General features: G+C 52.9%; 1 protein-coding gene across 1 annotated transcript in view; it reads right to left on the bottom strand.

The window, feature by feature from the left end:
• The window catches only part of EDAR (ectodysplasin A receptor), a 90755-nt gene that overhangs the window by 7715 nt on the left and 62042 nt on the right, over positions 1-20998 (bottom strand). The window contains exons 4-11 of the mRNA XM_013062388.2: positions 20752-20933; positions 12874-12959; positions 6817-6903; positions 5205-5330; positions 5015-5089; positions 4640-4712; positions 2004-2160; positions 717-777 (exon numbers count right to left, since the gene is read on the bottom strand). Of these exons, the coding sequence (XP_012917842.2) occupies positions 717-777; positions 2004-2160; positions 4640-4712; positions 5015-5089; positions 5205-5330; positions 6817-6903; positions 12874-12959; positions 20752-20933 (847 nt within the window). The remainder of the gene's footprint in view (positions 1-716; positions 778-2003; positions 2161-4639; positions 4713-5014; positions 5090-5204; positions 5331-6816; positions 6904-12873; positions 12960-20751; positions 20934-20998) is intronic.

The following is a 20998-nucleotide window of genomic DNA, read 5'->3' as shown; positions in this document are numbered from 1 at the left end:
CTCCTGCCTGGGCCAGACCCAGAAGTCCAAGGAGGGATGCCCGTGAGACCAGGATCAAGTGGCCTGGTGAGGCTGGGGAGCATTCCCTAACCTCAGCGATAAGGGGTTTTGTGAAGACAAAGGTAATTTAGAGCTTAGATTTGGAAGAAATGGGAACTGTGGATTCTGATTTTAGGTTGAAATGCTTATATTTCTAGTCCTGCTGCCCAGACACAACATGTAGTTGTTGTGAAACAGTCTGACTCTGCTGGCTCGGGAAGCATCTTTGAGGAGGGAAGCAGGTACCCAAGGAAAAGGCCTGCTAATGACTGGGTAAGTGACTGAAAAGACCAGTGCAGGGCAGCGTCTGACGGACACTGGAGGACGCCGGCTCCTTCCACTACTGTTCTCTCCTGACTCCATGGTCTGTCCCCCAGGGATGCTGTGTCCCAGGGCTGGCTGGGTGTCATCTCCTGGTCCTGAGAGGAAAAGGGGCTTGGGGAGTGCCACGGAAAAGGCCTTAAATAGTTTGATGCCAAATTCCATGTCCCTCCACACGTGACGTGGGTTTGCCAGCCACTGGAATGAGGAACGTGACAATTTGGGATGGGTGGCCTTTCTGGTCCCCGTGGGACCTTGGGACTCCTGCCAGAGCCACCTCCTCCACACTGACGGTTGGGACAAGATTCTTGGGAGATCTGGCATACAGATCCCCAAACAGCATGTCCATGGCTTACCTTCAACGACTCCACACACATTGGCGTACACGTCCAATATCTTTTTCCTTCGACTTTGAATCTATGGGAAAAGTTAAGGGAATGTTAATTTTCAGAATAAGAGAAAGTGGAAGCCCACAAAAATGCCCGTTCTCCAGTGCAGTGCTGGCAGCTGCTCTCCCGACTGAGTCAGAAATGCTGACTGGCGCCCTCACATGACCGTCTCATCAGGAAATTCAAGCATCTTCCGTGTTCACAGAGGTGGAGCTGCTCTGTAGAGTGCCCTGGACGTTCAGGCTCACAGGACACCTGGCATCAGTCTGTGTGGGAGGGTGAGTGGTGGGGACCCCAGCTGGCCAGTGGGGGCCTGAGACGCCATGGCTGTGTCTGCAGCCATCCACAGATTCTTCTCCCAGAGCCCACCGCTCTGGATAAGGACATGAGGCCAAGCTGGATTGGCACAGGAGGGGTCCTGGCTGAAAGTTCCCATGCCCCACAGGAGCTGGTACCTCTCAGAACAACTCCATAGACCTCCAGGGTCCCTGCAAGTGATGGCTGTCATGACAGATGTCCCCGGACTGAGAGCAGCACAGTGTGGAATCCCTGTCCGGACCAGCTTCCCAGGCGGGGACATGTTCACCACTAACAACATTACCTAGGCACACACTGACCTATGCTTGGATCAGGCTGCCAGTGAACCACGTGCTACACACTCAGGCAGCCTGGGCAGCGCTGTGCCCTCTGCCCGTGCACCCTGCCATGGCTCCTTCTCGGTGCCCTGCTTTGGGCGACAAGCTCTTTGGACCATTTCACATGCAAAATGCATATTATGTATGCATGAGTGTGTACACTCAGCAGTGTCTGTGTATGTGTGAGTGCATACACTCTGGGTGTGTGTATGTGTGTGTGAGTGTGAATACTCTGGGTGTGTGTGTATGTGTACACTCAGTGTGAATGTGTGTACACTCTGTGGGTGTATATGTATGTGTGAGTGTGCACACTGGGTGTATGTGTGTATGTGAGAGTGTGTGTGTGTGTGTTTTTTGTGGTTTTCTTTGGTCTGCTTAGACACATGCCCATACATTTACAAAGGTTTTTTTTGTCCTACAGTATTCCAAGCAATTTTAACATTTCTCCCTTTGCTTACTAGCTTCCATTTTTTTCTATAAAGCTAGATGATACAAGGACAAGTTTCCTATTTTTTTGCTTTCAGCCCCCCACCCTATCTAGGTTCCTGTGGCCGCCTGCCTCATGCCTCTGTCTCCCTGGGCGACAATGAGTGTGCAAGGTACTGCACTAGGGCCTCACCCCGGCTGACTTGGTGGCCGCCGACTTCTCCCGGGCCAGGTGGACCAGCGACAAGAGGCACAGCTCTGGGGAGCCCTGCTTGTCAGAGGCTGGCTCCTCGTCACTGTCTAGGCTCCGGCTCAGCAGCTGCTCATTCTCCGATGATGCGTCGTTCTCGCTGCGGGAACAGGAGGGTGCTTGTTAGCAGTGTCCCTGACACGTTCTCCCAGTGGGAAGACGATCGATTGGGGTGCAGGGACCAGCAGCTCCTGGGCACCAGGTGAGAGAGACACGCCGCACCCGCTACTCCTCGTCCTCTGCTCTCCTCCCAACTAGTGACCTGGCTGCAGGGTGGCTGCGGGGTCCGCTACAGGGCTGGGGTACAGATACAGCCTCCGCTTATCTGTCCCCCTGACCTGGCTCAGTTAAGCCTTCCTGAATAGGTCCCAGCTTCCTGTTTCAATGCAGGCCTGCTCCAAGTTCAGCCATGGGTCCAGAGGCAAACAGGTTTATGTGGCTGGCGCTGAATCTGGGCAAGTTCTCCAGAACAACCCAAAACAAAGCTGAATGAGCCTTCCTGGGGAGCCCCCCTGTTACCAGGGGGTGACCTGCTGAAACATGTGCACTGTGGGTGGGGTCACAGCAAGGGGCCTCAGGAGCTCCCCCAGGAAGCCAGGTGGGCCCACGTCCCACCACGGTCCACCGTCCACAGCCCTAGGCACATGTGGGTTGGAGCTGAAACTCTCAAAATCATTCCAAATATCTGAAAAACAACATTCTTTTTTTTAAGGCATCCTGTTTGCTTCCTGTGGTCTGGCTGACAAATTACAAAGAATTCTTCTTTTCTAGCCACAGGGTTACGGTAACGAAGCCCACAGTCAAATGCAACCCTAGAGGGGGATGCCGGTGAGGCCCAGTAAGTTCAGGGCTCTCTCGGAGCTGGCTGGCCTGCCGCTGTCCCCACCCGACAGCAGGCTAGGAACAAAAGCACAGTTGTCCCCAGAGACTACTGACAGCCCCAGGTCCTTCCGCTAAGGCCCGAGAGCAAACAGAGAGGACAGGATCTCTGTGCCTTGTCTTTTACAGAGTGACTGTCCTGTTTTCATTTTTATTTGATATTTACATATGAAACAAGTATTATTTTTCCAAACGTTCTTCCAAGTCCCCCTTTTCCCCAGTCCTTAGACGACACTTAAGACCTAGGGATACATCTCTGCCCTTTGGGTACTCTTCTCTCCTACTTTTGAGAATGAGCAAAGGCTGGAACCCAGAAGGGGAGAGGCTGCCACAACACGAGGCTGGGGCAGACGGGAGGGTGGAGGAGAGCCTCGTCCAGGGGATGCACACTGCAGAGCCATCCCCTGCAGTCTGGCCCAGCCTGGCCCAGCCTGGGGCTCGGAAACGGAGTTGGTGGGAACAGAAACACTCACAGGAAGTGACCCCACCTAAGGGATTGCCCAGGGGGATCCACACTTTCTTTTTTTTTTTCTTTTCTTTCCCAGCATGCCCAGATTTCATGATTTAAGTCTGCTTCCTGCCCTTGCGTCAGGGGTCTTGAGAGATGCTGGAGTTTTCTAAATGAGGTAACAACTTTGGAAGTGCTCAGTGAATGCCAAAGCTCTCCACGAACCCTGGATTCAGGACCCTTCCTACAAACGAAAGGCTTTGCAGGAGTCCACCAACCTCGGGAAGGTCCCAGGCCAGAGGCCAGGCCAGGAGACAGTGCTCCTCTGCTCTTTCTGTAATTAGTTTGGGGCTCCGCATGGCCTCTGGGCAAGAGGTGAGACAGGGGACCAACACCATGGGGCGGATTTGTGGAACCTAAGCAGGACAGAGTCTAAATGACCATCTAAGGGGGCAAAGGAAAAGTTGACTTCCCTCTATCCTGGATATTAAAGCCAGAGCTGATTCTACATCCTAATGTGTGGTAAATATGGAAAAAATCTCACATGTCCCAGTTCTTCCTTAAGAGGCCTTACTTCACAAGTGTTAATGGTTGGTCTGGAGTGTGCACAATATAGGCTGTGGGGCCAGACGGCCTGGACTGGTTCCCCGGCCCTGCTGCTCCTGGATGTGCTCAGAAACATGACAGCTTCTAAACTTCAGCTTCCCACAGATCAGGGTAATAAGAAGACCTTGCACGTGGGGTGCTCCCAGACTTAGCGTGGCACCCAGTGGGCAATCAGTCCCGGATGTCCATTAGCCATCATCATCACCAGCGCTGTTCAGGGTTTAGGGACACCAGTTCTGGCTTTAGCACTAGTGACACCAGTGTTTTTGTTGGCCATGGTGGGCTGCTGGAGAAGAAGGGGGCACTCTCTAGCTTTGGGTCAGAAAGTGGGTGTTGAAGAGGAAGGCCCGAGCAGGGGGTGGCAGGCAGCTGGCCCCGAAGCAAGGTGTTGACCAACTGCCCCTCACACTGCCTGGCCCCTGCTGCAGGTCAGAGGCGGCCCTGAGGCCTGGTACTCTCCTGCCTTGCTGGTCCCAGGGCCCTGCTCCCTCTGGAGCCTCCAGGCCAGTGGCCAGGCTTCTTGGGATGCTCCCCATCTGGCATGCCTACTCCTCTTTCTGCTCAGGACCCCAGGAGGATCCCTGACCTGACCTGGGGGTGGAGGCTGCTCCACCCCATGATGAGGGGCTGCTTTGGCTTGACTTACCTCTTGGCAGTCTTTACTGGAGCTGTCGTCAGCTTCTCAAATTCGTCCTTCTCGGAGAAAATCACCACACTGTCTGCAGGCAAATGAGAAGATTGGGGGGTGGGGGTGGGAACTGGAGTCAGCCCCTGGCTCTGAACTCATCCGTCCCTGCTCCCCTTCACTTCCTCCTTAGCAGGCCTTCTCAGTGACTAAGCCACACCATCCCCAGGGCTAAGCGTGACGTGGGGCCCCCCGACGCCTCTCCCTGTAGCCGTGTTCTAGGTGGCATGAGAGTGCCAGCAGCTGGGAGGCCAGGCTTCTCTGGGGGGGGTCAAGGGGGGCACACAACCTCCACCCTAGATGGACACCCGTGCTTTGGAGGTTCGGTTTGCAGACCTTGGGCCTCTTTCTTCTCCTCTTCCTTGCTCACTTGGGCTTCCACGCTCTTCACTGGGTGGCTGGTGCAGCAGGCTGGTTGGAGAAAGGGAAGGTGTGAGGAGTCTGGCTTGTGGACTGGGTAAGCTGGCAAAACCATCAGAGAGCAAGGGTGTGCGGGGAGGGAGTAGGGACATCGGGGACCAGTCACCTGGAGCAGAAGGCTTTGTCTTCATGATGTAGAACATGATGATGAGCACAATGGCTATGGCCATGATGAAGATGGTGGACATGGCAATAATCAGGGCGGTGGCCAGGTGTCCTTGTCCTGAGAGCTCTGCTGGAGGCAGGGAGAGAGGGCAACATAGAGCTCAGGACTCCCTACAGGCACCCCTGAGGCCCACAGAGTCCGCCCTCCAAGAAGACTGCAGTGCCTACGGCAGGGGACGCGTCTGGGAGACCCTCAGAATCCCAAATGCTTGCTCAGCCTCAGGTTTGCCTTGGCTACCATTTCCGGAACCCTGGCTGGTCTTAACTGAGGCTGATGATGACGCATCTGGAACGCCGGGCTTCGGGTTTGCTCAGTTGTTCCTGAGGTGCTTACTCTTGGTGCTACTACTTTGGGAGCCCGGGGTGGGTTGGGATGTAGAGAGGAAGCAGCCCACGAGCACGTGTCCTGAAGACAGTTAGTCCCATCCAAGCAGAAGTCGCCTCTGAGAGCCAGAGATTCGAACCTTGGCTTGATGCTGTCCCATGTCTCATGCAATTTCAGCCTAAGTGTCAATAATCAGCCTCCCAGGGCAAAGGTGGGGCAGGCGCTGCCGCAGCTCTTCCCCTGTTCTGTCACCCCCACCACTGGGTGCCCTTCCCCAGGGGGCTCTCATTGGTTTCCCCCATAATCCCTGCTGTCAACATGTACAATACCCTGACACTCGTTCTCTGAAATAAACAGGATTCTGGTCCTCATGAGGCAGGACCCAGGTGACCCACCATTTCCACAGGGAAGGGACAAGATCTAAAGCACCAGGGACTCCCTGAAGGAGGCAGCGGCTGTTTTGTAAAGATGTGCCAGGGCTCATAGGCCCGGCGCTGCTGGTTTCCGTGCCTGTCTTCCCGGGCGGGTGTGCCTGCAAGAATTCACTGTTTGGACCCCAGGAATGGATGCTATAAATGATTTAATATTTGCTGTGTTGTGTGCTGTTCCCTGCCCCCAACCGGGGGCCTGGTGGAAATAAGAGTTCTATATCCTGGCCAAGTCTTCTTGCTCTGATGCTCTGCAAATGTGCAGGAAGGCCAGGTTCGGGTGGGCGAACCTCAAGGCGACCTGGGCCTTAAATAGGCTTAAATAATGGACGGCACTGAAACTGCCAGATGGTAGAAAGGAGCAGCGTGAGACAGCAGGAGGGACCAGCCTCAGGGGCCTCCTCCCTCCTCAAAGCCTTTCCATCCCTAAGGGATTGGAGAGCAAAATGTAGTTCTTGGTAACGCATAGGCAAGTGCTGGGCTCTGCAGGTTGATCTGAAAGCCAGCAACAGAATGGCTGCTGCCATCAGGCCCAGCCACAGCCAGGAAGCTCGTTCTTTGCCGCCCAGGCGCCCTTCTCCGGAGCGCCACCCCGCCCCTCTAGGTGTGCCTTTCTTGCCAGTGTGTTCTAAGGGGCCCAGGGCGCCCACGGAGAGATGGATTTCCGTCCTTGCAGAGATCTTGACCGACTTCCCACTCCTGGGGGCACCGAGGAGCCCCAGTGCCGTTGCAGGCTCCCACTTTGCGTTCATTTTAGCCCCTTATTTGCAGCTGGCTACCTGAAGAAGCACTATCCGTACCTTTGTGGGCATGCTGGAAAGGAGACAGGGTGCTGCTGCCGGAGGTGCTGGGGAAGTTGGCTGAGACTCCAGGGCTGGCGCCTGCACCTGCAAGGGAAACCCAGTCACTGCGTGTTCCCCAGGATGACCTGGACAGACCCCACCTTCGAGGATTGAAGCAAGGTGTGGCCGCAGATCCGGGAGATCTAGAATTCTAGATTACATGGGTGTTGCAGCGGGGTCGGCGGACAGGGAACGTGTTCATTTCTTAGTGTGTGTCATAATCTTTAATGAGCACTTTGACCTCCCAAGGGTTGTTCTTCAGGAAGAAGACACATAAGTAAATCTGCTAAGACTAAACAGTGGTGTCTCACCAACTTCACTTTTCTATGATTGAAAGTAAAATATATGCCATCTACAGAGACGAGAAGAGTCCGTATATATACAAAAGGGTAGGAGGAAAATAATACTTGAGAAATTTCTTCAGCTATGTAAAACAGGAGTGCATTTTTAATCCCCTTTCTAGTTATAAAAGTAATATGTGTCATCATTAAAACTCAGGAGAAAATAGGAATCACTGACAGCGTTACCACTTGAGATTACAATTTGGTATGTTTTCCTTTAGGATTTTCCTGTGATTAATTTTTGTAAAGACTTGTGACCAAACAGTTTAAGAGCAGAGGCATCTCCTCTTTGCTGCTTCCGGAGCCCAGGGACCCAGCTTATCTGGAGGTCCTGGCCTTGGGTCCTTCACCGGGTCTCTCTTCCTGCCTCAGGTGTAGATGCTGGCGGGCACAGACCACTGCCCAGTGAACGGGGTGGTCTCTGCCTCCTGCAGGGCACCACGAGTTCTGTGGCTCCTGCTTCTTTCCTTCTTTCTCAACTACTGGTCTCTGGGCTCACTTCTTAGCCCTCCCACCATAAGAGAGGCATGCTGAGGGGTGCAACGGGTTTGGAAGCAGCAGGCCTGCCCGCGGGACAAGAGTGCTCACCAGCATGGGCAGCCCTTGAATGAACGCAGACTGCAGAGCTGACCTGCTCAGAACAGAGGCCGCCCATCCTAGCCCAGGCCCCCCACCAGCTCTCAGGCCCATGGCCACACCCCTTGTTCCTTTAGTGGCTGCCCTCTGAGGCCATGGGAAGCCGGACAATGGGACATGGGAGTGGGAGGATGTCTGAAGCAGGAACACTGCTGATGACAGTTGGAAGGGACTATTCTGCTTCCTCTACTGGGCCTTCCTGTGCCTGCGGTTCCCTGGGAGGGGCCTTGCTGGTGTCCAGAGCTTAGAGATGTTCCTTTGCCTTTCTGGAGGACAGATCAAAGCTTTCTCCTGCCCCCCAATCCCTAAAGTCATGACAGCTCTCAGTGCAGACCACGAGGCTCCCCTCCAGTGTGGGACAGGAGATTTCAATGGCATCCAGTCAAGTGCTAGAAGTGACATGGGGCATGGCTTCAAGCAGAACCTGCTTTCCTTTTTAAAAGAAAACATGACACTGAAAACAAAGCTAATCTATCGGTTTGGTAAGGGACTGAAGGGAGCTTAAGCTATTCCTCAGGGGAAAAAAAATACCCGTGGGCTCTCTTTGTGGATTTGTCATCTTTGTCTCTTCTTGTCCCTTTCTGCCAGGGCTTGCTGGCCAAGGCTGGGTGACAGGGGCTGGGCTTGGGGACACACATGTGCCCAGGCCTGTGGTCCAGGGAGGAACAATGAGAACAGCCGGGCTGCACGCAGACTTCGAGAGATGCCTTTGCGCCGGCTGGCAGGGCTGCTCCCATGGCAGCAAACACCGCATACAGGCTGGAGCACGTCCACAGGTGTACTAGACGTTCCCCTAATTGAGCTCCAGCCAGGGTCAACTGAACAGCCCTGGGCTGCAGGTGCTGGGTGGGGTGTACGCGGCTGTTCCATGATCCCTGAGCCGACCAGGAGAACGTTCTGTTCTGAGCACATCCCAGAGGGAGGGGGAGGATGGGCTGGAAGACAGACGTCTATCAATCTGGGCAGGTGCCTCCAGGACAGCATGCCACAGCCACCAGGTCCCTGCATGGCAAGTTCCCCCGCTCTAGTCTAATGAGTATTTGGTGTCTGGACATTCCTCTCCCCCTGCACTCTGATATGTGCTGTGTTTTGGGTTCATTTGGTCTCCTTGGAACAGAGCATTAGATGGAAGTGTTCTTCAGTTGTTGTTTCCCCTGGGTGGTCCACTCCCGATCCATTTTTCCCTGCATAATGCTCCCACTGGAGCCTAGCTTTGAGCAAGCAGAGGGAAGACCCTTTAGGAGAGGAGTGAGGGAGGGTTGATGGAAACTGTGGTCCCGGAAAATCGGCATGGATTTCCACACCAGGCTACCTTAAAACGAAAGTCGGTGGGGCCTGACTCCACCCGGCTCACTGGTGTCCTCGGGCCAGCACTGACTTGGGACAATCGGTGCAGGAGCTGGCGCCCCGGGCAGTGTTCATCCACCTTCCTCAAGAGGACTTTGAGAGCTATAAGCATGTGGCTTAACGCAGTAATGCTTGCATTCAGTGCGATGACAGGATTTACGGGGCCTTTGAGGTTTGTTAATCCACACAATTTATAAATATGTTGTACGTCTTAAAAACTGCTGGGATTCTCTGCAGGGGGCAAGCAGACTGGATTTTCAGGAGTGATTTATTGATTCTTAAGTGTCGTTGGCGAGGGTGTCCCCCGGCTGCTGCGGCGGCCTAGCGCCCCCCAGTGGCGGATCCTGGAACAATGGGCAGAGCTGTTGGAACCTGGCTGCTCCAAGTGAGATTTTCCTGCAGTTTACTGGAAATACAGCCTGGGAATCCACCCCAGACCTGCTGTGTCAGGATCTTTTTTTTTTTTTTTTTTTTTAACAGGACCCTGGTGACAGGTGTATGCACTCAAGTTGGAGAAACAGTGTGTTAGAAACAGCTGGCCGCTGGTCTTTGGGGACATGAAGGCTTCACATTTGAGTGGCATTGCTGTTGGGCTTCGCACGATGGCATCTGCTTTCGTGAGCAGACTTTTCCAAAAGATGAGTCCATCTTGGGCCTGGCACACGGCTTGGTGTCAAAATAAAAATTAAGAGGAGTGTTCATAAAAATGATGACGATGGGACAAGTGAACTGCCGTGCTGGTCCCTACAACACTCTGTGAGGGAGGGCTTCTGCCAGTGGGGTCCCAGGAGAGCAGATGGAGGACAGGATGTGTGGCCTGAGGGGGCCTGGGAGGCCTGGGAGGCCTGGGCTGGAGCCATGCCCACCCACCGGGCTGGGGACCTGCCTCCTGCTCCCTAAGTGCCATGTGTGGCACTGTGGCAGCAGGTGACGTGCCATCCCAGGATGGGGAAACTGAGGCACAAAATTAAGTAACTTTCCCAAGAGCTACGAAATCCAAATCTGAAAGCACACCATCTCTTCCTTGCTATGACCCCAGGCCATTCCTGTGTCATTACAACACGGATCCCTTCCATGCCAGCTTTCTGGCATGAGTTCTCATGACTTCATTTCTCAGGAAAGAAAGAAAGCCAGACAGTGCTGTTTCACCAAGGGGATGTCGCTCTTCGACTTCACTGAAAAATAACCGAAGGGCTTCTTCTCTCTCTTCCATCTGGTGCTGATTTGCCAGGACACACAGTGGTGTGATGGAAGTGGCTGCGGTCACTGCGGTGTGTGGAAGGAAGCCTTACGCTCTCCTGATGGGCAAGTCACAAGCAAGGGAGATGGGGAAGCCTTTCTCTCAAGGCTCTTCAGCACTCTGGGGGTGCCCCAGGCATCTGGGGGCCTTCCTGTTGGGCTCTGGTGGTTTAGAGAAGAGTCCTCCTTTACATGTGCTTTGTGGTATCAATACTCTAAGCATTTGGGGCGTGGCTGTGTCAGCCCTATTGGTATTTTCTCAATGGTCCAGGAGAGGAAATAGACAGAGGGATTGTGGCTTGCAAGGTGTTTTAGAGTCCCCTGAGTACCAGGCTCTGGAGCAACTTCCAATAACTTCTGTTTCCATCAGGTATGACCACGGGTCCAAAGTTCGTAACCAATGGCCCCATGGCCTGACACTTCACAGAGCCATGTGCTGAACCTGCTCTTACTCCAAGATGGGAGAGCACTTGCCACACAGAGAAAGAGGGGAGCAGCTCTCCAGGAAGCAGCACCTGGCCAGCTGTCTGTGCTGAGGAGCTCCCGACCAGGGCACCCGGGGTTCCCCTTGCACAGGTGTCTTCTTGGGAGCTGCCTGTTGTCCCTGGCTGCTCCAGATGTAATACACGCAGCGCACGCTTTCCCCAGGTCTGTGCCAGCTTCTCTGACCACGGGTTTGCACAGTCCAGTACTCACTGACTCAACGTAGCTTTGTGCAGCAAGGGCCCAGGGACATCACATCAAAACCAGGGGAAGTGTCTCAGGTTGGAGGCCAAGGCGCTCTTGGCCACTGACTGCAGGCTCAAGAAGGACAGTGCCTGGTGGGGCTCGGGCAGCCAGCTGACGACATCAGGGTCTGATGCATGAGGTTTCCCTGAGTTCCTGGTTTTCCTGGGGTGACCTTGTCAGGGGCAGGCCTGGGAGTTTGAGTCCCAAGGTTTTCATGGAGGCTATAGTCACAACCAGATTTTCTGGTTCCATCTGCTGCTCCTGAGCAGGGGTTTGGGGTCAAAAGGTCCCTGGACTGAGGATGGGGCAGAGGGGTGCAGAGCCCAGAGCTGGAGAGGATAACCCTCATGTCCACACTTGAGGCCCTGACCCAGATGGGGCTCCGTGCACCAAGTCATCTGTCAAGACCTAGCCCGTTGCCTCTCCCCATATCCCACACGGACACACAGAGGTCTGGTTGGTTGCACCCTGACTCTAGGTTTCAGTGGTTTTGCTGGCCCCTTTCGGGGATGATTGCTACAAACCTGCTGTGAGGCCTTACTGGGAGCTGGTTTTCAGTTACGCAATTCAAGGGTGAAGTTAGGGCAGGGATGCACTCCTTGAAGTGTCCAGGGCTCAGGGGCTTAGCTCTCTCTCCATGTGATGGACCCCACTGTGAGATGGCGTGAGGAGGGAGGTGACCTTCCAGCTGGCCAGGTGGTTATGGAAGTCTCGCATAGGGACAAAACCTGCGTGTGAGCTGTGTTCCAGGTTCCACAGGCCGAGGGCCTTTTCAACATGGGTGGGCAGTGCCTGACATCTTGGTGAGGGCTCCATTCATCCCAGAACTATCTGGTATTGAATTGGTCAGGATTCCTTAGCAGGAGACCGTGGTGTGGCAGCTGACTTCAACACAGGATCTGCTGGCAGCCTGGAGCCCTTGGGCCTCCTCTAATTTGTGAATTAATGAGCATGTGGCTGGGTATAAAGCTCCACTTTAAAGACACACAAATCCATGACTGCTGGGGCATCTGCTGAAGCAACCTAGGAAAGAGGGGGTGCACCCCTCACAGTGAGGGTGGGGCTGGAGGAGAGCAAGGAAGGGCTCCTGCGGCCAGGGACAGCTGTCCACCCACCCACCTCCATGGTGTCTCTCCAGATCACAGCTCCAAGCGGCCACACACTACATTCTCCGGAGCAGAACTCCCTTCCTCACAGAGACATGCAGTGAGGACTAACCAGAAGGAAAACAGGAAAGCACCAGCCCACAGCTGGCCTCAGAACTCGTGAGCCTCACTGCTCATGTGGGCTTCGTTGAATCTGGTTCATTCACTGTGACCACTCCTCACCTTTCCCTTGGCCTTACCTGCTTTGAAAATACATGTATGAGAACTTAGGATCATCTAGTGCTTTGCAGGACGTGGCAAAACACCTCAGCAACTGTGATCTCATTGGTTTTTCCAATAATTGCATGAGAGGGGGGTTCAGATTTTTGTGTCCCCGTGTCACAGATGAGAAAACTCTTTCCAGGTGGCAGGTGACTGACTGACCTAAGTCTCATGCTATAGCAAACCTCCCTTCAGGGACCTGCACCCAGCTGACCAGTCCACGGAGCATTCCTGGTCTTGCCCTCACTGTAGTTCATCTGTCCAGGTGCTGGGACTGGTTTTCTTCTCCCTCCCCGGGTAATGAGAGATACAGTGTAGAAGCAGTACAGTTCTGATGGCAGGATAAAAGCACTCACATTCCTTGGTGTTGGGGGGTGCCAAGAGGCAGGAGTAGCAGACCATGCCATAGATGTTCCTGGGTCTGTTTTCCAACATGTAGTAGCTGCAGGAAGGGGGAGACAAGACAAAGCAGACAGTTGAGCCTGGTGTCACTATAGGCAATCACTGACCACTTGGCATGCCCATGATTCAGGCATGATCCTAGCATCACCAAAGTCAGAAATGAGACATACACCTTGGGAATCAGGAGCCCTCAGAGCCAGCAGCCCATTTTTACCACTGAGTTTCCTCAGGAGTTTTTGGTATGACTTGACCCACTGAGCCACCCCAGCGCTCTTTTGGTATGACTTGAAATGGAACATTCTTTTTCCAATATTGGGGCACGTTGGGCCTTTCCGTCTCCTCTCCTGTTTGGCTCTTTTCACTGATGGATTTGCTCAGAGTGTGAGTGATCATCCTGTCCCCACCATTGGTCACTGGGGTATCTGCCAGGAGACCCCAATTAGCTCTCTGGGTGTCCCAGACAGCGAACCAGAACCCCCTGTAGGAGGAGGACGCTCAATCCAGCAAGTGCCCATCTCATAGCCTTTAGCCTGGTGGGATTACTGGTGAATGCATCTCTGAGCCCCTCAGACACGTGCACTTTCCAGACCTCCTGCAGGCCTGCTGAGTTTGGACAGAGGGGGTCCGCAGTGGACAGAAGGACAGCAGTAGCATCTAGAGAGGTCAGCACAGAAGGCCTTCGGAGTGGCCTGGCTTACAACCAGGTCATGACTGACATTCCTTTGCCTGAGGGCAAGCGCTCACACCGGGGCTGGAGTGTGAAGGAAGAGGACAAATCATTCCCAGTAAAACAGGAAGTCCTTTCCCCCCATTGACACTGGGAAACTCGAAAGATGTGGCATCAATGTGGCAGCTGCAGTGACCGTGCTCACCCTCAGGATGCCCTCCCTGCTGGGCTCTGCACCCTGGGTCAGAGCTCCCTATGGGACCTGCGACCCTGTCGACCCAGCCATCCTCGCTTCCAGCGCTCACAGCTCTGGCTCCTTTCCACCCTCAGACTTTGGCACTTCTCTTGGCGCGTGCCTGCTTTCCATAAACACACATTCGGCGATGATCATGGAGCCATTTATCACATCATGAGAGGTCGATTAAGTAACATAAGCTGGTGCCAAAGTTTTCCCTCAGTACAATTCAAGAGATGAAAAATCCCTCTGCACTACTGGATTTTTCCATGGTTGGTTTTTAATCTCTTTTATACTAGCCGTGCACACTCAGGCCCCCGCTGATGGCGGGGGAGGTGTCAGCGTGACAGGGGTGCGGGACGGGGGGCTGTCTTTGGACTCCAGCCGCCATAAGCTGGACCATTACCAATAACATTATGATCATAATTGCCTGCCCTTCCTCAGGGCCTTTTATCCTCAGATCCCTGTGTATCTCGTAAACATTACTTAACCAATCTCAAAGCACCCCTCAGAGAAGCCACAACAGCCAGTTTTCCAGTTAAACCTTCTGGAAAAAGCCTCTCTCAAACACACATGCTGCCACCCTCCAGAAGCCATCTGGGCCTGGGACGCAGGAAGCAACCATGGGGCCTTGGCGTATCTGCTCCTAGGAGGCGGCCTCTGTCTGTGTGTGGCCTCACAAGGGTGACAGGATCCAGGTCAGCTGCCAGATGTCTGACATCCAGACCCAGTGCTGGCACTGGGGGACCCTGAGCCACATCCCCCCACCTCCAGTACAGTCTGCTGCCAGGTCAGGACTGTCTCCGTGCCTGACCAGGGAGTTCCTCAGGGCCAGACTCATTCATCGCTGTCCTCCTGGCCTTTGTGCTGGGTACTGAGGAGGGACAGTTTCAGGCCAACATCGGTTGGAAAAATAAATGAATGAGACGAAATTCTTCTCCATGGAAGTTCAAAGTTCACAGACTGAGGGAGTTCTGTGCCTCTTTCCTCCCTTTTTAAAAACCAGAACCTCAGAATTCTGAGCCCCAGGGGCTGAGCTCAGTCTTAGATGAAGAGCCATAGCCCCCCAGTGGGTGGGGCATAGCCGGCTCAGGACAGCTCCCCTTGGGCTCCAGGGAGGCCTTGGTCCACCCTTGCTGGGGGGTCCGGTCTGCTGCCCCTTGTCAGCACAGGGCTCCTTCTCGCTCCCAAGTGGCTCTGCCTGACTCCCACGGGGCCTCTCAACAGCAGGCCTCCCGTCCTGACTGTATGTCCGGACCAAGCTGTGTGACGTATTAAATAACTTGGCCAAGAAACAAAATACCGGGACTATCCATTTAAAAAAAAGCAAGTCGGCTCCAGGCCGCCATTGTGGGATCGCACTGCTGGAGTTGGGGTGTTGACTACCTCACACACTTCCTGGCATGGTCTGCTGTGCTGTGAGTGCTTCCTTTTCAGGAAGAGCCTCAGCAACTCTTGCTGCAACTTACTCCCAAATCTCTCATCCTAGCTGCGCGGACGTGTAGAATAATTGTTTGGGGGCCTCCTTCTGACCCATTCCCAACAGTTTGAAGCTGGGCGTTCATTCAGGGTCTGTGGCCCTGACAAAGAGTATTGGGTCCCCCCGTCCTTTTGTAGAGGCTTAATTTCCTATACTTCCATCTATGTTTAGACTTTTCTTAGTTTTTTTCCTTTTCTTTTTCTTTCTTGTTTTTTTCCTTGAAGGTTGATTAAGGTAAGTAGACGAAGATAATACCCAGTTTAAATGGGGCCTTTAGGGGCACCTGGGTGGCTCAGTTAAGCAGTTGCCTTTGGCTCAGGTCATGATCCTGGGGTCCTTGGCTCGAGCCTCATGTTGGGCTTCCTGCTCAGCGGGGAGTCTGCTTCGTCTTCTCCCTCTGCCCCTGCCCTGCTCATTCTCTCTCTCTCTCAAATAAATAAATAAAATCTTAAAAAAAGATAACTGGGACCTCTATAATCTTCTATGAAGGGACTGACTTCCTCCATGTCAATAGATATATAGATTTCCTCCAAAGACTTCCTTTCCTAAGCTTGTCGTGGATGCCACTGAGCCATCGGATGCTCTGTCTTCCCACACAATGTGGTATGTAGACCCGTGTCTTTGCTTGGTCCTCCAATTGCCCCACAATGCCTCATCTGATGGGAGTAGACGTGAGGTGGAAGCCGGCCAGCAGAAGGTGAGATGGGCCATAGCCAGCCTGGGTAAGCTGATGCCCAGGTAGGGGGCAGAGGCAGGCTACGAAATCCAGCCTTAGCTGTCTTCCTCTTCTCCTGTTTTTGTTCCTGGTCCTCCCACGCAGCCTTCTCCACAGGAAAGCTCATTGTTCTGCCAGCCTCTGAGCCACACAATGGTGCACAGCACAGAGGCCAAAGGAGAGGGAGAGCGTGCCTGCCAAACCACAAGTGGGCCAGGGCCAAGGCAACCTGTGGCGTTAGGAAGGCAGCTCTGAGGAGGCCTGCGCTGCAGCCTGGCAGGCACGCGGACTAGGAATGAAAACAGCCTTTCACCGGGCCACCAACACCAGCTTACTAAAACTCCTTTACTCCTCCCCTGTAACACAGCATGAGAGCTTTACTTGTTCCCTAGACCTAGGGCAGGTACCAGGAGGTGGGAGGCCCCGCGGCCCTCCCCTGACATGCACCGAACTCCACAGAGCCTGTAGGAGGAGGCTGGGGGACGAGAGGTACAGCAGGGGCCTTTTGTGGCAGTGGCCTCGGGGGCTGGGGGTCACAAGGTTAAACCGGAAACCAGCTACACCTTCACGTCCGTGGAGCAATGTGAGGACACACTGCTATGCAAGTCCAGATGTGTCTCCTCACCTACTCTGCGAGGGTGTTGGGGGCCGAGACAAGGTGTGGAAGAAGCGGGTCGCTCTTCTTATGGAGCAGGGAGGGAGTTACTCAAGACTTCAGAGCTGGGAACACCCATTTAAGAGTAGAGTATAGATGTCAGCTTCCCCACTAATTCTACACAGTTATCTTTTGAAGCCTTCTAGAGGCAGGGCACGCACAACCACTGGCAATCCTCTTTCTGGGAAATGTACGAGGGCCAAAGAAATTGTATTCACCGCCACAGAACAGCCCTTCTCGTGACAGCGCTGGCACCTGCACTGGTCCCAGGGCTGTGCTTTCTGGCGAGAAAGTATCTGTGGATCGAGGTAAGGATGAAACAGGTTGCTCCAAGTTCATAATGGCTGCCCCTTTTAGATCACCTGGAATAGTATCATGGCTGTATCTCCCAGACCACTGTGGGATGTATGCGTGGTCTGGGCTGCAGCTGTGCGGCTGGGTCAGAGCTGGCAAGGTTGAGGATGAGCCTCTGTTCAGTACCTACCCATGCTCCCCCTCTGTGAGGCTGCCTCACTGGAGGAACCTGTCTGGACCAGTGGCTCCCACGCCATTAATGCAGAGATGACTTCCAGATCTGACCTGAGCTTCATACCTGTTTATCCATCTATGTGTCAGAGTCCTTGGTCTGGAGGCTACAACCACCTCAAATGCACATATGCATCCTCCATCTTCCCTCCCCCTTCTCTCCACTAATCCTAATCCTCCTGTATCCCACCTCCAAGCAAATGGCATCAATGTCCTCACAGGGGGCCAAGGCTGCCATCTGAGATTCCTCTTCAAGATCTCCTCCTCCGAAACCCCAATGCCCTGGGTCTGCAACTCCAATCTGTGCTATCTATCTTCTAGTGAACTCTCAAATTTTTCCTCTCCCTCTGACTTCCAAGGCTCCCATCTGGCCCCAGTTCTCACAATGCCTCTGGGCTCCATGTCTTCCCTATGTGGCACATTTTTCCTCACTGCTGCCAAGAAGATTGTTCCAAGGTACTGCCCAATCGTGTCCTATCCCAGTTTAAAGTCTGCATGGTGGCCCGCTTCAGCATTGAGCTAAAGACCAGTGTCTTCCACATCATTTTCCAGAGCCATTTTCTCTCTGGCCCCGACCTCCCCTCACTGGTTTCTCCATACCTCCATGGCTGCACCTTCCATGTCACCACAGGGACCCTCATCTTCACATCCCACCAGGTTGCTTGCCCCTTTGAGCTTTGTCCTGAATCTCTTGGAGAGCTCTGTCCTAGTTCTTAGCCTGACCAACTCCACCGTCCCAACGTCACCCTAAGAAGTCTTCGGAGACCCCTCCTGACCCACCTACCTAACCATTAAGGGAGGGGTCCTTCCTGGACTTCTAGAACACCATGTGCATCCACCGCACGATGCTGGGGTCACTGATTTCCCTGTCTCACTCTCTCACAGAAATGAGGAACTATGTCTTTCCTCTTGGCCTTACAAGCGCTGACCTGATAGGCTCTTAGCTCACGAGTTTACTAACGCAGATGCAGGAGCAGTTAGGCTAGGCTGTGATGGTCAGGTCAGCTCCTCACACTGAGGGGCTCTCAAATAAGTGAGGATTTTTAAAAGAGGATTATTTGCTTTCCAAGGTGAGCATGGCAATGTGTGCACGCTTTTCCTTGGCATACCTATAGTTACTCCATGAAACTCTGCCTTTCTTTCCTGAATTATGCATCTGCACCAATAAGAATAAGTGGTGATGAAGTTTCAGGAAGCACACGGGTTCTCAGTACCCACTTAATGGGAAGACAACACTGAATTTCTCTCCTTTAAGCACAGCACCTGTGCACCAGAGTCTCTCAATGGATGTTTGTACCATTCATTGGGTGGGAATGCCTAGCTTCTGCTTCTTTTAACATGTTCCTTTTGGTGAAGCCTGCACTAATGCAATAACGTCAACAACCAAATTAAAGACTTTCAGCTACAGAACTTTTATTTTTATCATATTCTTTAAGAGAACCATCTAATATCTTCCCTAGGTATAGCTACCTGCTTTTTTTTTTTTTTTTTTGCATATTGAAAAATAAGGCTCTACAACAAGGTTCCCTGCTTTCTTTATTCATTTTACCGATGTGTTTGAATCACATGCTGTGTCAGGGACACTGACATGGGGTTGTCACACAGATATCTGGAAATGCAGGCCTGTAGCTCTGGAGGAAGCTCTGAACTGAAGATCGAACACTGGAGAAGGTAGGGGTGGGGGATGGTCACCAGCAGAAAGAAGCCATGGGAATCAATGCTTCTCTGTAACAAATCTGAACTAAGATTTGTAAGATCTCATTTTAAAGAGTTATTCACTTTCAATCTATTCTTAGGTTGGTGGGTCTTTCTGCCTTCTTCGTATTTCTTTTTTCTTACAGACTAATGCCTCGTGTTCTTATTTGAATATATCCTTCTTACATTCTTTCTTTTCTTAATTCAGTACAGTGATCTGGAAAGATATGGTGCACAAAATGGGTTTTTTCAAAGTATAGTGTGCTATTCAAAATGCCACTACTACCATGACCACCACCACTTCTATTATCACCACTGCCATCATCACCACCACTGCCTCCATCATCAGCACCTCCATCATTACTACTACTGCTTCCATCATCACCACCACCACCTCCATCATCAGCACCATTTCCTCCCTCATCACCATCACTGCCTCCATCATCAGCACCTCTATCATTACCACAACCACCTCCATCATCAGCACCATCACCTCCATCATCACCACTGCCGCCTCCATGTCACCACATCACCTCCATCATCGCCACCACTGCCTCCATCGTCAGTACCTCTATCATCACCATCACCACCTTGATCATCACCACCACTGCCTCCATCGTCACCACCACCACCCCCATCATCACTACCATCACCTCCATCATCACCACCATCACCTCCATCATCAGCACCATCACCTCCATCATCAGCACCTCTATCATCACTATCACCACCTTCATCATCACCACCTCCATCATCACCATCACCACTTCCATCATCAACACCTCCACTGTTTCCATCATCACCAGTCTCCAACACTACCATCACCTCCATCACCACTATCACCACCTCCATCATCATCACCACTGCCTCCATCATCAGCACCTCTATTATCACATCACCACCTTGATCATCACCACCACTGCCTCCATCGTTTCCACCATCACCTCCATCACCCCCACCGCTACCTCCATCATCACTACCTCTATTATCATCACCACCTCCATCATCAACACCTCCACTGCTTCCATCATCACCATTGTCTCCAGCACCACCACGACCTCTATCACTACCATCACTACCTTCATCATTGATACCACCACCACCACCTCTACCACATCTACCACCTCTACTACCAGACTGTAGCCTTTGCCACGGTTTTTTCTGTAGCCCTTGCAAGCACTGCGCTGTGCGGCCACTAGAGGGAGGCAGCAGCAAGAAGAGCCGAGGCTTGGTAGATCCTTGGTGTCAAGCTTGTGCTTCCCTCTTCCAGGCGTAACTTGGTAATGTGTCCCGCCTGTCAGAAGGAAGAGTTTATCTTTCTTTCAAGCTAGCTACATTTTCATTTTCCTTTTTTTTGAGAAAACTTTTGATACATAACAGAATTGTGGTGGAATTATAGCTACCAAACAATTCACATATTCCTATTAATAGCTTTTACCCTCAGATTTTTCCAGAATACCAAAAAACACTGGATTTATACAGTGTATTATACAGTTTATTAATTTTCTTTTCTTCAAAGCATTCCACATGTGTTATCTTAAGGTATTTAACATATTTGTTTGATTTGGGTTGTTGGGAAGATCTTATTGTGATTCTGACTAACATCCACTTATGAGACATGGAAGCTGAGCCTGGGTGGGCTGCCCATCCTCTAGGTGGCGGGACTGGCCATCCCAGACCCCATGCTTCCTGACTCCAGACAGGTGCCTCTCCCTATGGACCCGCCCCCTGTAGAGCCAGTGGGAGTGATACTACACTGTGGTCAGAGGTGTTCATATTTCCTGGGGCCTCGCCAATGGGACATTCGGGCCTTTCTGCAGGACGCATCCTGGGAGGAGGCCTAGCAGTGGCCATGCTTACCCAGGGAGACACGGCCCGCACTCAGCATCATTCTCCATGTCCCCCGGCGTCAGCACGGTGGCCCGGAAGAATCCCTCACAGTCCTTGTGGCGCCTACATATTTGGTAGCCTCCTTTGGAGAACTTCTCTGCTGGGCAGGGGACGCAGCCATAGTCCTCATCTTTGGTGCCGTAGCCGCAGGACTGGCCAAGGAACAGGACAGGGGAAGACAGGTGAGTATGCCAGCCACACTTCTGTGACTGGACCT

The sequence above is a fragment of the Mustela putorius genome, unplaced genomic scaffold (genome assembly GCF_011764305.1).
Source record: "Mustela putorius furo isolate JIRA1106 unplaced genomic scaffold, ASM1176430v1.1 tig00000224_pilon_pilon_pilon, whole genome shotgun sequence".
NCBI lineage: Eukaryota > Metazoa > Chordata > Mammalia > Carnivora > Mustelidae > Mustela > Mustela putorius.
Note: the sequence above shows the minus strand (reverse complement) of the source record. Positions and strands in the feature narration are given on the sequence as shown.